The sequence below is a fragment of the Adiantum capillus-veneris genome, chromosome 13 (genome assembly GCF_014529385.1).
Source record: "Adiantum capillus-veneris isolate H3 chromosome 13, ASM1452938v2, whole genome shotgun sequence".
Taxonomy (NCBI): Eukaryota; Viridiplantae; Streptophyta; class Polypodiopsida; order Polypodiales; family Pteridaceae; genus Adiantum; species Adiantum capillus-veneris.
In genome coordinates, this window is record NC_140943.1 from 152049955 (window position 1) to 152075281 (window position 25327).

General features: G+C 44.8%; 1 protein-coding gene across 1 annotated transcript in view; it reads right to left on the reverse strand.

The window, feature by feature from the left end:
• The window catches only part of SKL2 (shikimate kinase like 2), a 119456-nt gene extending 95402 nt beyond the window's left edge, over positions 1-24054 (reverse strand). The window contains exon 1 of the mRNA XM_086527575.1: positions 23802-24054. Coding sequence (XP_086383701.1) covers positions 23802-24020 — 219 coding nt within the window. The 5' untranslated portion in view covers positions 24021-24054. The remainder of the gene's footprint in view (positions 1-23801) is intronic.
• Between the last annotated feature and the right edge of the window lie 1273 nt (positions 24055-25327).

Here is a 25327-nt window from a genome sequence, read left to right on the forward strand (position 1 = left end):
TCTTGATTGACTAAATCTTGCTACTATCATGTCCATTCATCTCTCTGGAGAACAAGACCGAAATGCTGCAGTCATTTCGTCTTTCAAACATGCACTCAAATGCTACTCACATGATAGAGCACAACAAATTCATTTCACGATTTCCTAGTTTGAAGTACTTCATTCATAGTCATTCAGCAGAATACTGTCGGCCCCATCAGTATCCCTAAGATCCAAAGGAAGTCAGTGACTTTATTCCATCTAGGTAATCTCTGACAAAGGAGCGGAGTAACTCCCCTCTTGTGCAGCCCCGGATGCACCAAATTCAACCCGCTGATCTCCAAGAACTCTTGGAATAGTCGAAGCTCCACCAAAAGCCTCAAGGTAAAGTTCCAACTAGGTCCTCCTCCTCCATCCACTTCACATCCAATGCCGGATAGTTCTTGAACTTAGAGCCACCGTATCACTTACATTTCACTTTTCTTTCCATGTGAGCCAGTATCAATTTTGGAACGAGAATCTCCTTGATCTCTTCCACTTCCAATTGCTCCTCAGGCTCCCTGTCCACTCGCACCTCACCTCCATCTAGAGGATTCTCTGATCTACTAGTTGATTCCCTTTCCTTTGTTCCCTTGTGCCCTCGAATCTGTGGGTAACTTCGCTAGCCTCCCCTGTCCATTGGCACGTCAATCTCAATCAATGGAACCCTGAGACGCACTATCATTTGATCTCCTTTCTTCTCCGGAATCCTCTGATGAACTTTCATCTAGTTCCCTTAGTTTGTCGGAACCCTCAGATGTGCTACCATCTGATTCTCTTGCTGCTCTAGAATCCTGTCATCCGGTTCCCTTGATTCATTCTCTTCACTGGCAGACTCTCGCCCTGTTGAGGTGGATACTATCCTATAATTCAATGAGCCTGCATGCATTCCAAATCCTTGCTTAGCATGTCCCATAAGTCTCTGAATAGAGTCAAACTTTTGGTTTAGACAATACTCTCAAATCTCTTTTGGCAATCCGCAGCAAAACTGCTCAATCTGGTTTCTCGAAGTAATCTTCCGAAACAAAGATACTAACAGATAGGTATCCCAAAAACTCTGGCAGTAGTCATCCAATGTATCTTTCTTAGTCCTTCTCGAGTGATCCCAAGCCGTGATGACATTTCTTTCATATTCATCTGATATCCAAGTTAACGTGAAAATTTTCTTGAATTTCGACCACGTCGAAGGTGCTTCTTTGCGTAACAACAGAGTAGACCACCATGTTTGTGCAGTTCCTGTCACAAAACGGGAGCGTACACGAGCACTTAGAAAATCTGAAAATTAAAATTCTTTGAAAACATGAGAGAAGGGAGAAGATCGACACGGTATTGGGGACCAGAAGATGGGCTGGTCCCCCCCCCGTTAAGAGTATTCTTTTATTCAGGGAGAATTCTTATACAAGCATGAGAACCCGAGGAAACCCCTCCGTTCTGTAGTCTTAGACCCGAAGGTCGTGCTTTCCCGTAAAGAGCTTGGGCACAAGGCCGTTCCTTCCCGTGAGGGACTTAGGCGCGAAGCCGTACTTTCCCATAAGGGACTTAGGCGTGAAGCCGTACTTCCCGTGAAGGGCCTTCCCGTGAGACGGGAGATTCCTGCAAAACAAACCACACAAAGCAGCAATTCTCAATGCGTATCAACACCTTATACTTGTCGCTCCTTGCTCAGAGAATCAACCTCCGTACTCAGTCGTCACGCGAGCACTTGCAAATTCCGTCGCCAGTCTCTGCTCCAAAATCCCAGCGCTTGCACTTCCTGCTGCTTCCGACTCCTCCAAACTGAAACGCTGGCTACCCTTTTATAGGGTCTGACACCCGACAGGAATAGGGGTCCAAAAGCAGAGCTTGGCGCTCCTAGAGAAAGGAGAGAGAAAATCGCGTTTTCTAGAGAGAGGAGAGAGAAAATCGCATTTTTTAGAGAGAGGAGAGAGAGAGATCGCAATTCAGCCCCCCTGCGTAGGTTTTAGCACTGGCTTTTTTTTTAAGGGCCTTGCTTGCTTTATTTTATTAATAAAAGCCTGGTCACTTAAAAGTGACCGGCCACTTTAATAAAATAAAGTGTGAACCTGTTCAAACTTTAAAAACTCACTCAATTAGTGAAAACAATGCTACACGGACACATTCCAAGCGTCCCTGGGTGCAGGACACGACACAGATGCAATGCAGACACAGACTTCTCGCGGGAAAACATCTGTCCTCCCGCGACTGTTCCTGCTTTTCGTAAAAAGCTTCATTGAACCCATCTTTATTCTTGTGCTTGCGTTCTTACACGTATTTTCTTACTCAGTTCGGACTTCCTCCTTAGCCTACGGGATGCCCCCTTACTGATGCACCCGTCACCCATCATGTGACGCATCAGAGGCGCTCGTAACCCGGCCCTTTCCACCGAACTTACGGAAACTCCTTCGCGATGTTTACCGTCACCCATCAAATGACACATCAGAGTTGTCCGTTCCTGATGGCAGTTCCTGTAGCTACAATCTTTTTAACAGTTCTTAGTGCACATAATAAAATATCCTAAAAAAGAGATTTAATCATTAAAAATAAGAAAATAGTCCAATTAGCAACATCCCTCTGGCTTCTAAACAGTTGACCTCAACTATAGTGCTTGGACATATACCTCCAGTATCTCGGGATAAGTTGCTAATTCCTCCTGTGTCATCCACTGAGCATCTAGATTCGAATAGTTCTTAAACTTAACCAAATACTTCCGTGTTATCTTTCCGGATTAGAGAGACCGCTCCTGATGACTTACTATCTGCTCCAGTTGGAGTATTTCTTTTGTTTCCTCAACCTCGGGAGGTTCCTCAGCGCTAGGCTCGCTTGGAGGCGGTCCTACATACGGCCGGAGTAAACTGACATGGAAAGCATTATGGATCTTCCAATTAGGCGGTAGCTCTAATCGGAAAGCGACATCATTCACTCGCTCAATGATCTTAAACGGCCCATAGTAACGGGTAGAAAGTTTTACCACTTTCCCCTTATGAGACGCTTGTTTCTTAAGTCTTGCCTTCTCAAACTTGAGTAAGACTAACTGTCCGACTGTTAAGTCTAGATTCCTTCTGTGCTTGTCTGCAGCTTTCTTATGCTTTTCCTGAGAGTGTAGAATAGCTCTCCTAACTTGCCCGTAGGCGGTGTCCAAATCCCGAACAAATTCATCTGCTGCAAAGATCTTATCCTTAGTTAATAGGATGGGTGGAAGCAAAGGCTTACCATAAAGAATCTCAAAAGGTGCTTTCCCCGTCGATGAGTGTATGGTATTGTTATACGCATACTCGACAAGAGGCAAATATTTCTCCCAGTCAGATTGCCGGTCTAACACATAAGCTTTTTAACATATCCAACACTGTGGAATTGGCTATCTCACTTTGCCCGTCCGTTTGAGGATGGTAGGCAGATGAAAAATTCAGCTTTGTACCAAGATTATCCATCAAGGCACGCCAAAAATTTCCTGTCATGTGAGGATCTCAATCACTCACAATTGACTTAGGCATTCCATGATGCTTAAAGATCTGTGCCAGGAAGACCCTAGCCATATGATCTGCTTTGATCGTTTTCTTGACTGGTATAAAGTGTGCTTGCTTGCTAAACCTGTCCACAATGGTCCAGATCGCGTCATTTCCAGTCTGAGTTCTAGGGAGGTCCATGATGAAGTCCATGGCAATACTTTCCCAAGGTTCATTAGGCGCAGGCAAAGGTCGTAGCAACCCAGGCGTCTTATGCCGATCATACTTCACTTTTTGGCAAACCAAACATTTCCTGACATACTTATTAATGTCTGCTTTAAGGCTAGGCCAAGAGAAATATCTTTCCATTGCTAAGGTTGTAGGGAGAATACCCCGATGACCCGCATAAGGCGAAGCGTGTGCTTCATCCATGATCTTCTTTCTTAATGGTTCCGCCACACATATGGCCTGATGGTGGTAGAGATAACCGTCCCGAATGGAATAGGGAAACTCATTCTCTCCACGATGTAGCTTTCCCTAGATGGTGGAGAAGTCTGGATCATTCGGATATAAATCCGGTAGTGCTTCTAATTCTTGGTGATACACCGAAGTGATAGCGTTCACCCTTGGCCGCCTAGACAGTGCGTCTGCGACTACATTCTTACTCCCAGCCGTGTGAAGGATCTGGAAGTGAAACATAGACAAAAAGTTTGCCCATCTCATCTGCTTCTCAGATAGTTTCCTTTGCGTAAGAAAATACCGCAAACTCTGGTGATCAGTCTTGATCACAAAATCCGCTCCTAGAAGATAGTGCTTCCAATTGGATAAGGCGTGAATCACAGCCGTAAGTTCCTTTTCGTAGATTGATGCATGCAACTCTGCATCCTTAAGCCGTCTGCTTTCATAAGCCACTGCATGGCCTTCTTGGTTTAACACTGCTCCGATGCAATCATCTGAAGCATCGCAGTGAACCTCAAATGGTTTCCTTAAGTCAGGCACTATCAAAATAGGTCCATGGCTTAGCAAGTACTTGAGCCGATCAAAAGCTCCTTGTTGTCTCAATCCCCATCTGAAAGGAATCTTCTTCTTTGTCAAATCATGAAGTGGTCCTGCTACATGAGCAAATCCTCGGACAAACCTTCGATAATATGAACATAATCCCAGAAAGCTACGTACATCATGTACCGTAGTGGGAATGGGCCAATCTTCTACCACTCGGATCTTGGCACGATCCATACTCACTTTATTGTGGGAGACTATATGGCCGAGATAGTGTATCTCAGAGAGAAAGAACTCGCTCTTCTTTGCATTCACATGCAACTCATGCTTTCGCAATTCTTGAAACGCTAAGTCCAAGTGCTTCCGATGTTCCTCTTCTGACTTAGAGAAGATGAGTATGTCGTCAAAGAATACTCCCGTAAAAGCTCGATACGGGCTGAAAATGCGGTCCATCATGCGATTGAACGTCGCAAGAGCATTGGTCAAGCCGAAAGGCATTACCAAGAATTCATATAGTCCAAAGGTTGTGCGGAAAGCAGTCTTATGGACATCCTCAGGGGCGATCCGTATCTGATGATACCCACTCTTTAAGTCTATGCGACTAAAGACACTTGCACCCTGCAACTTATCAAGTATATCATCAATCCGAGGGATCGGAAAGCGATTCTTGATTGTGATCTTGTTTAAAGACCGATAGTCTATGCACATTCGAAACGTGCCATCTTTCTTCTGCACCAGTAGAACTGGAGAGCAGTAGGGTGAAGCACTTGGCCGTACTAGCCCTTTCTCTAGAAGCTCGTTGACTTGCTTCAAAATTTCCTCTTGCTGAGCAAGACTTACCCGATAAGGGGGTTGATTGGGAGGCGAGCTACCCGGTATGAGATCTATGCGGTGATCTTCCGGGCGTACCGGAGGGAGTTCATCAGGAAGTGTTTCCGTGAAACAATCCTTGTACTTTTCAATAAATTGAAGACGCTTAATTTCCAGACTAGAGAGAGAGTCCCTACTAGTTTTATCCTTTGCAAAAATCAAGTAAGCAGAAACACACTTCTTCATTTCTTTCTTAATGGAGATATGGCTTACAATTGGGAACTGCCAATCTCCTGCATCAGCTTGAATCTTTATTTTCTTACCCCCATGATCAAAAGTGAGGGTCTTTTCCACATAATCGAGAATAGGTGTCATGTGAAAGTGCCATGGCATACCCAAGATGATATCACATCCCTCGATAGGTGCCATCAAAAATGATTCGCGGTCCTTGTACTCGCCAATCCGAAGATTGAGTTGTCCTTGCACGGGAGTTGCATTGGTTGTCAACCCCTCGAATGCCGATCCGGATGTAGCCGGTGTGCCAAGCTGAGCCGGTGTGAGGCACAAACGTTCCGCAGTATCCAGGGAGATGAAGTTATCCGTGGATCCTGGATCATAAAGAATCAGTACTCGCTGGTTGTTCAAAGACCCCCAACCCTTCAGAAGTTGACACTTCCCTTTCTCCATTTCTGTGTTTCCTTGAACATCTGGAATGGAGTTCGAGCTTGGTGGTGCGGGTTCCTTCCTTGCTTTCTCTTGCCTCGTAGAGGCTTGCTCTTGCCGTTGCTGCTTTAGCGGGCAGTCCAGTTTCATATGTCCTTTCTCGCCACAGTAGAAGCATCTTCCTTCCTCTCTTAAAGTTTGAAGTTGAGTAGGAGAAAGGTACTTAGTTCGCTTGCCAGTGCCCTCTGGCTTCTTAGAATGATCATCGTCTCTAGATGGAGGACGTTTTCTTCCTTGGCCCCCTTGGTCATCGTAGACCCCTCTTTGTCTTGCACGGTAAGTGCTATGCTCCATCTTTCTGGGCGTCCCAGTTGAGTGCAAATCCTCAGCAATGATTGCTGACTCCATCATCCTCTGAAGAGTATCATGCGGATACACCTTCATACTCTTTTGAAGCTGCAATTGGAGACCCGCTTCGAACTTTCGTTTCTTTTCCTCGTCGGCAATCTTCATGAAGGGAGTGACCTTCAAAAGAACCGACCAATACTTGTCCACATAGGTCGTTACTCTTTCATGTTCCTTCTGGGCAAGCCAGTCCCATTCCTTCCGTATGTCCTGCTCGAAGTCAGGCGGAAGAAATTGTTCATAAAATTCAGATTTGAAGCTCTCCCAAGTTCTGGCCTGAGAACCTTCCAGAATCTTGGCTAACCACCAATTACTTGCCGTTTCCTTGAGGTGCATCCCCACATGGCGTAATTTGGATTTTTCTATGAAGTGCCCATTGGTAAAGGCGACTTCAAACTTTCTGATGAAGGACAATGCTTTGGAGATGTCTCTCCGTCCGTTGTAGGTTTCTAACTTGATGTCCTTGTCGCCCGATTTGAAGACTCTCATGCGATGTTGAGACTTGCGACCATGCTTCTTGAATCGAGGTTTATCTTTAGGTTGATGTAGGGTACTGGCAGTAGTAGCGGCTTCCTTCTTCTGACGAGATGATCGAGAAGTAGAAGTATAATCAGGAGAGTAAGATGGAGATGAGATAGAGATGTCCTTGCTCTCGTCTAGCAAAGAGAGCGCTTTTTCCTGGCCTTTCCTTGTAGTAGGCCATTCATTCCGATCCGTAGATCCTTTGTGCACCACGGCACGTTCTTCTTCTCTTGCCTCCTGTGGTCTAACGCCAACAGTGTTGTCTGGATGCTTGGCTGCATCAGTTCCATTCGTTTTCTTCATTCCGCCCAAAAGCTGTTGGACGTCTGGCAACAGTAAGATTTGTTGCAACTCCGCAAGCTGAGCTTGCACTTGTTCAAGCTCCTCTTCAACGCTTCTTCCTTGGCTCGACATGGTTCTTCCCGTTCTTCCCGGAATCGTCCTTCTTTGCAGAGAAAGAGAGGAGTCCGAGCTCTGATACCACTGTCACAAAACGGGAGCATACACAAGCACTTGGAAAATCTGAAAATTATAATTCTTTGAAAACATGAGAGAAGGGAGAAGATCGACACAGTATTGGGGACCAGAAGATGGGCTGGTCCCCCCCCCCCCGTTAAGAGTATTCTTTTATTCAGGGAGAATTCTTATACAAGCACGAGAACCCGAGGAAACCCCTCCGTTCTGTAGTCTTAGACCCGAAGGTCGTGCTTTCCCGTAAAGGGCTTGGGCACAAGGCCGTTCCTTCCCGTGAGGGACTTAGGCGCGAAGCCGTACTTTCCCGTAAGGGACTTAGGCGTGAAGCCGTACTTCCAGTGAAGGGCCTTCCCGTGAGACGGGAGATTCCTACAAAACAAACCACACAAAGCAGCAATTCTCAATGCGTATCAACACCTTATACCTGTCGCTCCTTGCTCGGAGAATCAACCTCCGTACTCAGTCGTCACGCGAGCACTTGCAAATTCCGTCGCCAGTCTCTACTCCAAAATCCTAGCGCTTGCACTTCCTGCTGCTTCCGGCTCCTCCAAACTGAAACAATGGCTACCCTTTTATAGGGTCTCACACCCGGCAGGAATAGGGGTCCAAAAGCAGAGCTTGGCGCTCCTAGAGAGAGGAGAGAGAAAATCGCGTTTTCTAGAGAGAGGAGAGAGAAAATCACAATTCAGCCCCCCTGCGTAGGTTTTAGCGCTGGCTTTTTTTTTAAGGGCCTTGCTTGCTTTATTTTATTAATAAAAGCCTGGTCACTTAAAAGTGACCGGCCACTTTAATAAAATAAAGTGTGAACCTGTTCAAACTTTAAAAACTCACTCAATTAGTGAAAACAATGCTACACGGACACATTCCAAGCGTCCCTGGGTGCAGGACACGACACAGATGCAATGCAGACACAGACTTCTCGCGGGAAAACATCTGTCCTCCCGCGACTGTTCCTGCTTTTCGTAAAAAGCTTCATTGAACCCATCTTTATTCTTGTGCTTGCGTTCTTACGCGTATTTTCTTACTCAGTTCGGATTTCCTCCTTAGCCTACGGGATGCCCCCTTACTGATGCACCCATCACCCATCATGTGACGCATCAGAGGCACTCGTAACCCTGCCCTTTCCACCGAACTTACGGAAACTCCTTCGCGATGTTTACCGTCACCCATCAAATGACACATCAAAGTTGTCCGTTCTTGATGGCAGTTCCTGTAGCTACAATCTTTTTAACAGTTCTTAGTGCACATAATAAAATATCCTAAAAAAGAGATTTAATCATTAAAATAAGAAAATAGTCCAATTAGCAACAGTTCCTTTCAAGTAAGATGCCGCCCTTCGCACCTTGGAGTGTCTGTGAACCGTCCTCCAGAGAAGGCGACGTCAAACTGTTGTACAAACTCAAGGGCTCGATGGGTGTCTTGGTAGCCTGAAAACATCTCAAACCTGACGATCTGAACCCCTTCCTTGTGAACTCCTTAGTCTTCTTGCTCATCTGTTCACTATCCAAAAAGGACGAGCTCTCCTCCTCTGAACTGCTAGATGGCATTGTCACGGGGACGAGCGCACGTGCCAATGGAAAAGAACAAACTGAACAACTTTAAACACTTCAAATAACAACGGAATTGAAAGAGGTGCACGACACGAGACAGGGAGTGACAGAGTTCCATTTCAAGAGAGAGCAGTGGCCCCAAAGGTTGGCATCCCTTTCGACATTTTTTTATATTGCTTGAACTCAGTACAACGCAAGTACTCTAGACTCTGCACTTTTTCCAAGAAGCATGCTAGAGAATGAGCCCTTGGTTCATATTTAAAGGCCCTTGGCCATGAAAGCAGTTACATGAAAAGCTACAAACTCAAAAGCATCAAGCCAAAAAACATTGAGCCCAAAAAGCTGCCAACGTGAATTACGAAAATCCATACACTTGCCACGTCAGCACTTGCCAACGCAAAACGCGGGAATCCTTATCGTTGCCACATCGTCAGCTGCTCGCAAGGAATTGAGTGTGTGTGTGGTCTTGCTTTATTTTAATTTCTTTATGTCACTTGGGTCCCATCGAACGTGGTCCTATAAGTTGGTTGGAACTCTTCTTTAAAAATAGGCCACTGGGCAAGACTTTGTAAGTTGGTAAAACTTCTTCTACGGCTTCTGCTTCTTTTTTTGCTTTCTCTTAGGGTTTAGGCCCCTCAGTCGGGATCTGCAAGTTGGCACGGCTCTTCAGTGGCTTGACACGTCAGCAGTTTGTGACATCCCCTTATTCTTGAAAGAAAGTAATCGTCCGCGATTACCGTATATCTACAAAACAACTAAGTTAGCTTAAAAATTTCCAAGGGTCATTTTGAGGGACATTCCAATTTCAATCCAAGGGACAATCAAATCATAGCTCTTGATTTCTTGGGTCATTGGCTTCCCATAAGAATCTCTTGATATCCTGGGTCATTGGTTTCCCAAAAGTATCTCATCCAAGATGCAATATTCAGTGGTTGGCACATTACAATGCAACACAAATGCTCACATATGCATATTACAAGACATAAAACATAAAGCCGCAAATGAACACTCCTCTAGGCCATGAATTGTTCAACGACTCCCTCATCACTCCTCTCGCATAACCTAAAAAGGTCCGGGCCGGGAGATACAGAGGCCTTTTACAACCAAACGCCCCCCCACCGCAGCCTGCGCCGTTTGGAGGTTCAAGCATACAACCAAACGCTCCCTAGACATCCTGTCTGCGTCGTTCGGAGGTTTTCCAGCATACAACGAAACGCTCCCGAGACATCCCGTTGGCGTCGTTCCGAGGTTCAAACGATACCAAAACAAAATTTCTCACTACTCCACCCAAGAGTAAATCACCAATCATTGAAACCAGTAATAAAACCAGAGACAAACAGTTCAAAATCGGCACCAAGACAAGTTTAAAATAGATACCATCCATTTCGAGCAAATTCCAAACAGGATCACCAAACAGATTCTCAAACAAAGTCCAGAAAACTGAAAGCATTCTGGACATTGGTCGAGCTCCAAAGTTGGCAAGGCTTCAGTTTGAAACCTGCACCAAAATTTCTTCCATAAGGTCGTAGCCACCGCAGCAGGGTCCATAAGCTCTTGAATAGTCGAAATAGGCTTCGCCAAACGATGTTCCTGTGGCAGTGATGGAAGTCCCAAGACATAGCAATCACACAAGATCTCCAAGGTTTTCGGTTTGAGAAGAGACACCTATTGAAAGATGTCCAGAAATTTCAAGCTATAATTTGTTAGGGTTTCCGTGGCAAGCATTTCAGGACACCACACTCCACCAGAAGCTCCGAAGAAAGACGTCTGAAGGCATATAACTTCGGGCAAAAAAAAAAATCTTGAAAGCTTGCCTTAGAGTGTGCGGCTTGGTAGCTATAGACATCCACCACTGCATGGAAGGAATCTCATCAATCGGGTGATTCTTCAAGTGTTTTGCAAATCTCGAGTCTCTAGAGTACTTGATCAATCTTTTCACACATGTGTCAACCTGCAGTTTGACGCTTGTACTCCCCTCTGGCAAACTTCTCCGCTAAAAATTTCCCAAATCTTCATTCTTTTCTTCAGTTACCGCGCCGGATTTTAACTTTTCTTTACCTCCCCCCTGAGAAGTGTTATCTTTGTTAGATTCTCCATGAGAACCCATGTATAATTTGGGGTTCTTTATGGCTTATGCCCTTTAAGACAGAGCGATGAAGATGGGAGCACGCCCGATGCGCGATATTCTCCTCGGGGACCTGCGTGTGCTGCAGAAGGGATCGGATCCTCCATAAAAGAAGAAGCTTCGCAACCATTGTTATAGGCTTGGACACTCCAAGCAAGAAATCAATAGCAACACACAAACGGAAACTTCAAAATCGTTTAACTTTAATAGAGAGAGAGAGAGAGAGGGACAGAATCGACACGGCACGGCGGAGTTTCACGCCCACAAGCACTAGTGTCACAAGACGGGCACCACGTGCCAATAGAAAAGAACAGACTGAACAGACTTTTAGCACTTCAATAACAATTGAACTGAAAGAGAGAGAGCACACGCGACACGGCGTGGCGGAATTCCACCCCAGAGAGTATTGGACCCAAACCTTGGCGCCCCTTTCGGTATTTCTTTATATTGCATCAAGACAGTACAAGCCCGTACTCCAGACTCGGCACCTTCTCCAGGAAGCATGCCAGAGAATGAGCCCTAGCCTCTTATTTAAAGGCCCTTGGCCTGAAAAGCAGTTACAGTAAAAGCCTTTAAAACTCAAAAGCTTCTGGTCCAAAAGCAAAGCCAAAAAGCTGCCACTGTAAATCACGGAAATCCGTACAGCCTACCACGTCATCAGCCAACGCAGAACGCGGAAATCTGCCCTTAGGGTTAGAGTTAGGGTTTTTGCCAGCAGAATTAAGGTTTGCAGGTTTTAGGGTTAGGGTTTCCAAAATTAGGGTTTGCACGTTTTAGGATTAGGGTTTCCAGAATTAGGGTTTCAGCAGTTAGGGTTTCTGGCCTCGGGCAACCACGTCATCAATTTGTTACATCTTATGTTACTTGTTCTTCTTAGGGTTTAGGCCCCTCGGCCGGTAGCTCCATTCTTCAGTAGGTCGACACGTCAGCAGTTTGTTACATCTCCCCTTCTTGAAAGAGAGTAATCGTCCTCGATTAGAGCATATCTGCAAAACAACTCAAGTTAGCTCAAAAATTTCCCAGGGACAATTAGTTTGCTCTTTCTATTAAGGAGTTAGCTTCTCCTTTCGGTTGATTTGATCAAGGAGTTAGCTTCTCCTTTCGTCCAGATTGGAACTCTTGATATTCCGGCGTAGTAAAATTAGCCATCAGACCCCATACCGTACTGATCTTCCACGGGTGTCTTGATGCACTAAAATTACATACCCAGGCAATCTCATCCAATTAGGAATATTCAATAATTGGCACATCACAATGCAACACAAATGCTTACATATGCATGTTACAAGACACAACAAACAGCGCCACTGAGCATTCTCCCGAGACAAACGGTCTTCGGTATGAAGCTACTCAACGACTACCTCGTCACTCCCCCCGCAATAACCTAAAAAGGTCCGGGCCATGAGCTCAGAGGACTGTACAACCAAACGCTTCCAAGACCGCAGTCTGTTTCGCTTGGAGGTTCAAGCATACAACCAAACGCTCCCCAGGCATCGGCCTGCGTCGTTCGGAGGTTTTCTAGCATACAACGAAACGTTCCCCAGGCATCGGCCTGCGTCGTTCCGAGGTTTTCAAACATACAACGAAACGCTCCCCAGGCATCGGCTTGCGTCGTTCCTAGGTTCAAACAATACCAAAACAGTATTTCTCACTTCTCCACCCGGGAGTAAAATCACCAACCATTGAAACTAGTATCAAACCAGAATCAAACAATTCAAATCGGCACCAAAACAGGTTCAAAACAGATACCATCCATTTCAAACAAATTCCAAACAGGATCATCTATCAAGATCAAACAGATACGATCCATTTTCAAACAAACTCCAAACAAGATCATCTATCAAGATCAAACAGAACTCGAACTTAAAAAGCAATCTTGACATCAGCCGAGCTCGAAAAGTCGACTGACTTTCCATCTTGAAACCTGCACCAAAAATTAGGGTTAGGTTCATTCCATAAGGTCGTAGCCGAGCACAGCATGGTCCATCAGCTCTTGGACAGACATTGTTCCTTTGGCGGCGATGGTAGTCCCAAGAGATAGCAATCACACCGAACCTCCCAAGGTCATGTGCTCGTGAAGAGACATCTACTGAGAGATGTCGAGAAATTTCAAGTTATAATCTGCTAGGGTTTCCATGGCAAGCATTTCAGGATACCACACTCTACCAGAAGTTGCACTCTGAAGGAAGATGTCATAAACCATATAACTTCGGGCAAAAAAAAAAATTTCTTGAAAGCTTGCCAAGTACTTGGAGTATGCTGCTTGGTAGCTGTAGACATCAACATCTGCATGGCACTGCTTCTGAGAAAAACAATGACTTGAAACAAATCTGGATCCTTCTCTTGCAAGTGATCTTAATTGGCTTATGCCCTGTAAGACATGAGCGGTGAAGACGGGAGCACGTCCGATGCGCGATGAAGTAAGGGTGGGAGTGGCTAATAGGCCCGGGTTGGAGGGCGAAGATACCTCAAATAGAATTCCAATAGCTATGTCTACTCTTTTGTAGGACCGGTATGCTTTCAGAAAAGCACACGCCTGATGCTCTGATACCACTGTCACAAGATGGGCACCACATGCTAATAGAAAAGAACAGATTGAACAGACTTTTAGCACTTCAATAACAATTGAACTGAAAGAGAGAGCACACGCGACACAGAGTGGCGGAATTCCACCCCAGAGAGTATTGGCTCCAAACCTTGGCGCCCCTTTCGGTATTTCTTTATATTGCATCAAGACAGTACAAGCCGGTACTCCAGACTATGCACCTTCTCCGGGAAGCATGCCAAAGAATGAGCCCTAGCCTCATATTTAAAGGCCCTTGGCCTGAAAAGCAGTTACAGTAAAAGCCTTTAAAACTCAAAAGCTTCTGGTCCAAAAGCAAAGCCAAAAAGCTGCCAATGTAAATCACGAAAATCCGTACAGCCTGCCACGTCATCAACCAGCGCAAAACACGAAAATCTGTCCTTAGGGTTAGGGTTAGGGTTTCTGCAGTTTTAGGGTTTTTGCCAGCAGAATTAGGGTTTGCAAGTTTTAGGGTTAGGGTTTCCAAAATTAGGGTTTCAACAGTTAGGGTTTCTGGTCTCGAGCAACCACGTCATCAGTTTGTTACATCTCCTATTACTTGTTCTTCTTAGGGTTTAGGCCCCTGGGCCGGTAGCTCCGTTCTTCAGTAGGTTGACACGTCAGCAGTTTGTTACAACTGGCCCCAAAGACTAGCACCCCTTTCGGTATTTCTTTATTATTGATCACAACAAGGTACATGTCATGGGGACGGGCACCATGTACCAACTGAAAAGAACGGATTGAACAACTTTAAGTCTTTAAGCACTTCAAATAACAGTAAACTAAAAGAGATGCACGACACACGAGATGGGGAGTGACAGTTCCACCCCAGGAAAGCATTGGCCCCAAACCTTGCCCCTTTCGGTATTTCTTTAGATTGCTTGAACTCTGTACAATGCCGGTACTCCAATCCCTGCACCTTCACGTAGAAGCATACCAGAGAATGAGCCCATGGCACAAATTTAAAGGCCCTTGGCCTATGAAAAGCAATTACATGAAAAGCTTCAAACTCAAAAGCATCTGGCCCCAAAGCTGGCGTCAAAAGCTGCCAACGCAAATTACGGAAATCCGTACAAGTGCCATGTGGCGTTGTAAGCGCGTTTTGCAGGACTGTCCGTACAATCTGCCACATCAACATGTCAACGAGTTTTACGGGCGTTCGTACAGCTGCCACGTTATCAACAGTTTAAGCAAAACTCTGTGTGTGGATCCTGCTATATTTAATCTCTTTAGATCTTGTTGTATTTAATCTCTTTAGGTCCTCTGACCCCATCGGACGAGGTCCCGTAAGTTGGTGGGAACTCTTCTTTAAAAATAGGCCACTCGGCAAGACTTTGAAAGTTGGTAAACTTCTTCCGTTGCTGCTTCTTCTTTTGTTGCTTCTTCAATTAGGGTTTGCGCCCCTCAGTCGATATCTGCAGGTTGGCTCCGTTCTTTAGTGGCTTGACACATCAACTGTTTGTAACATGTTGTAAGGTGCAGCGCAAGTGAATGTTGTTCTTGCTCAAGATGAGTGCTCCGAACTGTGCTCAAGGGTTCCTTTTACTTACGGAAGGAAGAGCCTTCCGTTCCTATAGTGAGAGAGTGCAATGATCACAAACAAAGTGAATGCTACTGTGAATGAAGATGCTACTGTGAATGAAGGTGCTGAGACTGAGAGAGAGAGAGAGAGAGAGAGAGAGAAGAATACGACACCAGACGGTTCTCAGAGAGAGAGAGAGAGAGAGAGAAGAATACGACACCAGACGGTTCTCAAACCCCCCTCTCTATGGCGAGAGAGGTCTATGCTATTGATTGCACAAATCTAGTACAATGGTCTAGATGCAATGGACTTGCCGACGATGTCGACGACAATGATGACGACGATGAGGATGGGCTGAAATCTGAAAACGCTAGGGCTAAAAATCTGAAATCTGCAAAACGCTGATTTTCTGCTGATCTCTGACACTATGTCGGCGAGGACAGCGATGACGACGACGCAACAACGATGTGCTGAAAACGCAGATGCTGAAATCTATGGACAGCGGGCTGAATCTGAAAACGCTGGCTGACTCGACGGTACGGCAAGGATCTGTTGCGGGTAGGTGAGATCTGCAAGGCTAAGGGCTGAATCTGCGGTGTCTAAGTGTTGGAAACTGAAAGCGCTGATGTGCTGGGGCTGATCTTACGCCGGAAACTGCAACACGCTAGGCTAGGTCTACAACTGAAAAACGCCGGGTGGAATCTGTTGTTGATGAAAAACGCTAGGTTGAATCTGCTGCTGAAAACGCTACGGAAAGGGATCCCAAAAATGCTGTCAATTTTGTTGGCTGAAAACGCTAGGCCTTCTGCCGGTCTTGCTGAGAAGGTGCACTGCAAGTTGTTGGAACTTCTTCTGCCTCTTCTGCAAGAAAGTGCTAGCGCTAGGTTTCTTATATAGTGACTTAGCAAATTTGCCCTACTCACTTTTCCAACAAAAAAAACTTATTAATAAGTAAGTGAAAAATGTGTATTTTGGGAAAAAGGTTCTATGCTCTGTAAAATGCTCATGATGGGTACGGAATGTCATGCTGATGATCATGCTGTGTGCAACCAGAGGATATGCAACTACTCTAAGTGCATGGATATGCACGGCCTGCTCATAGGCTCACAAAGGTGCCTGAACACTTCCTAAGCTAACCTGAACCCTAGACTTGAGATAGCTTATCCACATGCACATAGGGTTAGATTTACACGTGACATCGCCTCCTTTTCAAAGTGAGGTATTGGTACCGAGCTGTATGGTGTCGAGGGAGTGCGCCAACAACTCCTGGAATCCTACGAAGAACACTTCGCCGGCCCACTCTGATGCATGGGTCGTGCGATACTTGAACTTCCTGAAGGTATGCAATGCTCGCTTCTTTGGGCCGCGCCGAAAGTGACACAAAGTGATCTGTAGCAGCTTCAATGCTCCAGCTGTGTCTATGGACGTAGGTCCACCTTCTTCAAGGAGGAAAATTCCTGAAACCACTTCCAACACAAAATCATGAACATACCCATTCCATGTAGAGTGACTGGAAAAATACTATTCTTCCGAAAAGACTACGCATGCAATGCAGATGAACAAAGTGACGGAGTGCCAAACCGTTCACCAAACACACGCAAAAAGTGAGATCGAATCTTGACTTTTCGACTTAAGCCTATCAAATGTGGAAAATCAGAACGGAAATGCCGATGCTTGATTGACAATCTTACTGTTAGGTGCAGCGGAATGAATGTTTGCGCTTTGCTCAAGATGAATGCTCCGAACTGTGCTCAAGGTTCCTTTTAGTTCTTATGGAAGGGAGAGCCTTCCATTCTTAATGGAAAGTGCTATGATCACAACAAAGTGAATGGACACTGTGCGTGCGAGTGTATGAGATTGAGAGAAAGAGAGAGAAGCGAGATACGACACCAAAGACGTTGTAAAACCCTCCTCCGAAGGCCCCACTCTCGTCGGCGAGAGTGGTCTACTTTTTGATTGCACAAAGTGGTACAATGCAAATGCAATGGACTGATGCAACTTGGACTATGCCGATGACGACGACGACTTTAGGGCTGAAATCTGTGGTCTTCTATCTGCTGAAATTCGGGGCTGTTTCGGTGGCTGAAAATGACTGTTTTGGCTGCATTTTCGAGGCTGAAATTAGGGGATCTTCTGCAATCATTTAGGGCTGAATCTGCTGCTGTCCAATAGGGCTGAAAACGCTGACCATCTGATGCATCTAGGGCTGAAAACCAAAAACACTGATTTGACTGCTAACGCTAGCAAAAACGCTAGGGCTGAGAAAAAGCTGGCGATGATGGGGAATCTGCAAACGCTAGGGAACTGCAAATGTTGATGGCGATCAAGCGAATCTGCAAACGCTAGGTATTGGGGAGGTGCTGAGGGAATCCAAAAACGCTGGCTGTTCTTCTATGGCGAGGATGGAGGAACCAAAAAAGCCAAGGGGTTACTGCTGGGGTTCTGCTGAGAAGGTGCCTGTTGAGCATGTGCTCCTACTGCCTCTTCTTCTATTTAGTGCTAACTTGGGTTTGCTTATATATTTTCTTAGCAAAATTGCCCTACCTACTTTTGTTGGAAAGTCACTTAAAAATAATAAGTGAAATATACCAAAAATAGGGAAAATAGGCTAAAATCACTGGAAAAATCCCCTAACTGATTCTAATGGATTCTGATGTGAATTCTGATAATCATATTGTGTGCAACCAGAGGATATACATCTACACTAAGTGACTGGGCATGCACGGTCTACGAATAGACTCACAAAAGTGCCAGATCACTTCTAATCTAGACTGACTGGACTGACTGAACCCTGATCATGCTGTAGCTTGTCCACGGACACATAGGGTTGGATGTGTCACGTGACACTTGCTCGTGCTGTTTCTGAGACTATGGCATGCCAAGGAAGAGACATGGAAAAGCGATTGACAAAACGAACAATTGGAAAACAATGTGAATTCCTTAAATGCAAACTTTTTCCCTTTTTGAAAGTGATCCGCATAAATTTGTGCTCATCCGTGAGTGAATCATGTGCATCGTACAATATGGCATGCCTGCAGAAAAAAGACGGTTACGAAAATACAAGAAACCATCACGAATGAAACACTCGAACAATGCGTGTTGACTAATCATGCAAACACACGATACTTCCTGATTAATCGATTTCTTTGGACCTCGACTTGAGAGCCAAGATCGGTTCTTCGTGATTGATCGTATCTGCAATGAGGTTAGCTTCACTAGAAAAATTATCATCTAAACCATCATCCTTGCGAACAATCACATCTCTATCATGCAAAACATGTGTGTCGTGCTTTGGAGAAGAAAGGACAGAGAGGAGCAACCACTTTTCTTAAAGATAATGCTATGCAGTGGTGGAGCTCGTTATCGAAAGACCAAGCGATCTCCACACGGAGAGCTCATCAAAGAACAACCTGCTAGATTCCCAAGGTCTTCCAAAGACACCAGAGCTACCTGACATCCTTATTTTAAAGTGCAACTTCTTGCAGAATGGGGTAACTTGAAAATGCTAGGCATCAACACTATAGAAGATTACAAATAAAAAAATTATATATACCTTCCTGAATCCTATCTCCTTCTTTGAAAATTTAACCTTGGAGGATCAATGTGAGCACTTCACTATCAGATTATCTTCTCCACTTCAAGAATATTGTAAGTCCAAGCAAGTCACTACCATACAAGAGCTTATGGACCATGCATCTGTTGGTTACAAATTGATGAAGGGAAAACTTGAATTTGCACCTAAAACCCAACAAGCTCCTAAAGAAAATCCTCGACCACAACTTTCTAATTCCAAGGATTCACTTGACACTTGGACTTTACCTGGATGACCTCGACTTACTACCAAAACTCTACAACAAGAAAACAGATGTTTTGAACACACTTCCTATCTTTCTTCACATTAAGGGGATAATACTCATGAGCAGTCTCCTACCAAGAAGGCAAAACCGACATCTATGCAATTGCTACACCAAATCCTACCAAAGAACTCTGCAAAATTTATGGAAAGATACGTGGCAACAAGGCGCTCATCTTCTTTGATATTGGAGCCACTGAAAATTTCTTTCATCCGGAAATGTTTGAAAACCATGGATTTTGAATTAGATTAAATTTTGTATGAACTTGTTTAGTTGTATACGGAATCATCTAAATGGTACAGGCTACGGTTTATGGATTGTTGGATTGCAATTAGAATTTAATTATGTTCCAGCATATTGTGGTTAGAGCATCGTCCAAATGAGCCAAGTTTATGTCTTTATGTTTTGTGACTACATCTGTGATGTGAGCATCTGTGTCATTCGCATAGCATTCTGTCAAGCATTTGAATTCAGTGCATCAAAAGTTCCAACTTAGATGAGATAGATTAGGTCGTGGTCTTAGTGTATCAAGACATTTGTAAAGGAGCAGTACGATCTAGGGGTGATGACTAATTTCACTATGCTGAGATATCCACAAATTTGGCAAGGACAAGATGGATGAATAGAAATATGATTGTGGAACTGTAGTGTGATGCATGCTAAGGAATGTACTATCTGTTTTCGAGCAGATTTTTCATCAGGGTTTCCTGAGTTTTAGCCTTTCCTTTATTATCATTGAGGATCGCTCTTCCTAGAGAGAACTTGAAAGGCCAACTCTTGCATGCGCTGGTCTCTCAAGGCCTCACGCTCTAGCTCCATAGCTTTTCTTCAATAGCTACACGAAGAGATTTGTGTTCCCTCTCTAGAGCCATTCTTTCCCTTCCGACTACGGCCCGTTGAACCTCCTGCTGTAGCATCATCTCCACCCTTTCCCTGCAGCTCATTGAGCCTCCTAATGTAGCACCATCTCCATTATTGACTTCATCGAAGCCTCCATGGAGTTTGGTGCAACCTTCATGCAATGTATCCATTCCGCTTCTAGTGATGACCATGCACTAAGTACTTGGGTACTTGGGGTTCTTGGGGTACTTGGATATTTGAGTAACTTGGGGTTCTTGGGTACTTGGTACCGCTTGCAAGTTGGCTTAAGAAGGCTTTTCTCTTACCCAAGCTAAACTCCTTCCAACGGGTGGACCCCTTGGCGGCCTTGCGCTCACACCAAGGTTTCTTTTTCCCACCTCACGTCGATTGGCCTGTCGGGTCCGCTCTTAATGAGTAGGAAAGGAAGAACGAGGAGTGGGAAAGGAGGAATCAAGGAAGGCGGACAAGCCCTTCTTCTAGTTACCTGCAACTTTTCAAAACCACAAATTAGAGAGATTGACACTCCCAAGTGGTCTTGGGTTATGCGCAATCTCAAACAAGCAAAAATAAACAAATCTTTATGGCTAAATGGCCCTTCAGACTAGCAATGAAGACGGAAGCGCACCCAGCACAATGGACTGAGTGGGAGTGGCTTATATTTGTTGGCAACATGTACTAGTCTGAGGCAAGGTCACAAAACTTTTTTGATTCTTCTTGGTTCTTTAAGTTCTTTTCTTGAGTGATGATACCGAACACTGCCAAAGAGCTCTCATACCAATGTAATGTGCATCGGAAGTGACTTATGGTGATAAACACGATAAGTGCTCAGTGCGTACTCCAGATTCATGAGAGAGACCTGCAATATTCTAGCGCAAGAAGACAGAGATACACTGAGTGAAGGTTTTGTGACTGAGAGAGAGAGAGAGAGAGAGAGAGAGAGAGAGAGAGAGAGAGAAGACGAACATAGGATGGAGTCCCAAACCTCCCTCCAAGGGCCCCCCTCTATCACTAGAGAGGTATTCGCTTCATAGTTACCCGGAACGCGGAACGCGGAACGCGGAACGAGAACGGCGACGGGATCCCCCGCGGAACGGGGGAACGGTGAGGGGTCCAGAACGGGAACGGCGCGGAACGGGAGGCATAAAAACACCCAAATAATGCAATGTTAAGCTCTGTGTGATTGAATAATAGTAGTGTCAGAGTCCTTTGACTCTAATACTCACAAAAAACTTGATTTGAAGACCATTCAACCTTACTATGGCCAATGTATGTCGTATAGGCTTGAGAGCTTGAGGGGGGAGGGACGCGGAGAGAGAGAGAGAGCTTAAAAGTGGGAGACTCGACTCTCGAGAGAGCTTGAGAGAGAGGGGGAGAGGGAGAGAGCCTTGCCGACTCTAGAGTCTAGAGTCTAGACTAACAAGGCTAGAGCTTGAGAGTCAAGACTCGAGATTCGAGAGGGTAGAGCTTGAGCTTTCACCCTTGAGAGCTTGTGTGCACTGTGAAGGTAAGGGGTGGGGGGAAGGGCATTTAAGAAGGGGGAGCCTCACAAGATAAAGCTCAAAAATCTGAAAATCTGCCATTCCCAGCCGTTCCGGGCCGTTTCGAACAATTCCAGGCTGGCTGTTCCGGTACCAAAAACCCCTGCGGAACGTCTGGCCGTTCCGGGCCATGAAGACCCTCCGGAACGCCGTTCCGGCGTTCCCAACCCATAGGGAGGTGTTCCCTAGTAACTCTGATTCGCTTAAGATTGCACAAATGTTGATACAATGGTCCTAAATGTTGAGATGCTAATGGGATCTTGCTATTGATGCTTGGATTTGAGAGGCTAAGGGCTGAAAATGCAAACCATTAGGGAAATTGTTGGGGATCTTGACGAGGATATGGGCTGATCTACTATTGCCGATGGCGAGGGTGTTGATGACAAAGGCGGAAATGGGCTGAAATCTTGAAACGCTAGCTGATCTTGAACACTTGGGCTGAATCATGAAAATGCTGGCTGAAACTGACACTTGAGGGCTGAGAACTACTACCGCTAGGGTTGATCGGGCGCTGCAATGCTGACCTGCTGTTGTGTGCAAAAAAGGCTAGGGTTGAGTGCTTGAAGAGAAAATGCGAGGTGATTGAAGGTACTATTGATGGAAAAACGCCATGAAAAAAGGTACTTATGGGCTGGAGTGGGTCGATGCTTAAGAAATTGAGTGCAGATGATTACCATATGAAAGTGGCACTCATGATCTCAAAATGGAGAGAGAGAGAGAGAGAGAGAGAGAGAGAGAGAGAGAGAGAGAGAGAGAGGGTGCAACCAATGCTGCTCGCACATGTAAAAAGACAGCATCTAGCAAGGCAATACCATGTAATGGTTTTTATCTACGGCTCAATAGAGTCGAGCCCATGTCTAGTATCCAGAGCAGCTTACTTTGCGTATTATATGTAAAATACATGATTTAACGTTTTTTTCGCATATAGTGCATAGCATTGATAGAAAAAGTGTTCCCTTTTGTCAACCTTGGAAAGTTTGTACTAAAACATAATGGACAGCCCGTACAGATTAAAAAAAGTGAGCTCTATTACTTTTAGTTAATAGCATGAGGCTTTTATGCTTTTGCTCACTCGTCTCTTGGAAGTTAAGATTTAGTATTAACTTCCAGTCTTGACTCTTGATAATTTGGGTAGTAAAAGTTGAAAGTTGAATTTTCGTAGTAAAAGTTGAAAGTTGAATTTTCTATGAAGTTTTGTGTCATGGTATATGATACATACTACATGTATCATGTCTAACATATGACACACATTATATTTCGATGTTTTATATATCCCGTCCCCTGCTTAGCTAATGTGATGTCTCCATGTGTTGTGGCTCACTCATTGATGACCTAGCAATCATGTCAAATGATTGATCATTGCATAATCCATGGCACATGCCACATGGAGTCATGGAATCTAGACCATGTTTTGGCTTGTCTTGTCTCGCGCTTTGTGGACTTCAAAACTTTGGTTTCTGCTTTTAGCCTACATAATTGTGCTCTTAAGCCTGCTTACGAGTCTCTGGTTATGTAACATGTTTATTGATTAAGCATCATACAGTTCTGATCATTTATGGCTTTTATGTCATATGGAGAAGCATGTTCGTTGAATTCAGGCTGTCATATGATATGTCACAAAAGAAAAATTGGGTGTGTAATCGAACATTTTCCATACTTCCTTGTTGTCCCCATTCATCCCAGGATGGCTGCCCATGTTGTGCCCATGTCAAAGGTCACGCCAACATTGTGCAAAAGCAGTTGTGGCCACAGTCTACCGTGCAAGGGGTGCTCCTAAGAAGGCATGTCTCATCTTTGCTGGACTTCCCCATGGCTGTCTCTCTCTCTCTCTCTCTCTCTCTCTCTCTCTCTCTCTCTCTCTCTCTCTCTCAGTGTACAGACCGGTGCTAGTCACAAAAATGACATAAAGTATCTGCTGTAAGAACCCTCCAGTAGCAGCTCATAGAAGCCATGGGACATTCAATTGTTTGAACGCCCAAAAATGGTGCCTACCCCAAGGTGATGTAAACGTAATGGCTTTGAAACAGCAACACAAACTTTCACATGCAAAGTAGCTATCCGCCAATGTCGAGAAGGTGCATAACTAAGAGTTTTGCATATGTCAAAGACGATGAGTGCACTTCTCGCTAAAGAAGTCGTGAAATTCAAGTGTGCCCTGATTGATGAGCAGACCGTTTCAAAGAAGAATGTTCCCAAAAGCCCAGGGTACTTGATGCATTGGGTTGAAAATGGCCGAGTCAACTCTCATAACATCATATTTTCGTGCTTCCTAGAGCTTCGACGCTTAACATACAGAGGGGTGGCCCTGAGGGATGCCTACAGGTGTTGCTTTCATAGCTAGAATTTGGAAGACAAGGGATTATTACCGCCTCGAGTGTGTTATATTTGAGATTTCAGTGATCAAAGAACAATAAACACACAGAGGTATGATACAGAGCTGTTTTAGCTAAATACCTCGTAATTGCTTGTAGAAGGCTCAAAGCTGGAGGCGAACGCTCTGCACGAAAGAGCACGTGATGATGAGTGAAGCACGCAGGGTCGGAGGGAAAACGAGTAGAACGAAGAAACAGAAGACTGACGAGGGCGAGGGCGAGGGCGAGGGCGAGGACGAGGGATGAAATGCGAGGGGTAGCTATGGGCGACGATACTAAGCTGCATGCACAGCGAGCTCATGGTTATTACTTTCGCACAATTGAGATACACCTGTGTTGCAAGTCAATAAGATAAAGCGTTGAGAAGAGTGGACGATTTTGGAAACTAGTCTTGCTTGGTGGGCCTTTGCCGTACATACTCTGATAGATTTTGGAGCGCAGTTGGTTAATTGGTTATTTGGTTTTGATTGCTGTTGCCTTGGGTTTTGTTGTGGTGACCCGAGAAAATGAGTAGAACCAATTGATAGGCACCAATAATAGCTCAGCTTGAGACTTGATAATCATTAGGAAGAAGCAAGTTGTTTCCCATAGTGCTCCATATACGACAAATGGCTACTAAAGAGGGTAATTGAATCGAGCAAAAGGATTGCAACTTAACCTACTTGGGTAGTTGTTTGCAGATTGCACCATTCAATCTAGTAATATCAACCATTTAGTATTTAAATCGTGGAACCATCTTTGAGACACCCATCTTATTCTCAATCAAGCATAGTCAATTTTCCTTTATTTTAATATATAGGTTGAATTGCCACATTGTGAGAAAAGAAATGCCTGTCTATTTGATATAGAGATACAATGATCGAACTGAGCATGCACTCATGAGCAAAACATATGGCTAAATTAAACTTAAGGAAGCTTTGACAAACTCCAAAATACAAAAAGCATAAACAAAGTATAAGTATTGAACCACACTACTGACCTCATAATCGTGTACGAATGTCATCCAATTGTGCAAGCTGGAGGACAATGTTTGAATCAAGCTACAAAAAAGCAATGTGAATAGTTAAACATATCGTCTTGCAATGAAACGTCACATACTAAAACTGCAAAGTATTTAGTGCACGTCATGCAGAGGTGCCATACAAAAGTATGGTGGAGAGCTAGCACTGTGGTCTCTCCAAAATTTATAAGGAACGGAAGCCGTGCCCTACCCCGTAGCGTTTATGTGTTGCGCCAAGAAAACAAATAGTCATAGGGTGCTAGATACAGATAACGAACCTTGTAGTGTTGTCGAGCTGGAGTCGCGCTTGTGCAATTGAAACGTCCAATTTTGTGAATATATGTCCGAACTGCTGCCAACAAAAGGTATTAATGGAAAAGAACACGTCATGTTGGCATCACAGGAACCTTCATCACAAAGGAGCCAGTATCCATTGCATAAGCCCCTAGTTGCCAAAGATCCAGGATGTCCATATCATACGTCACCAAAACCAAAGGTAGGCAACATTGACAGCCATGGAGTCGCTTAGTACGGCCTCCGACTCTTGTGCACGCTGCCGCAGGGACGAGGTGGCCTTCATCGAAACCCTGTTCATCCCATTGATCGCT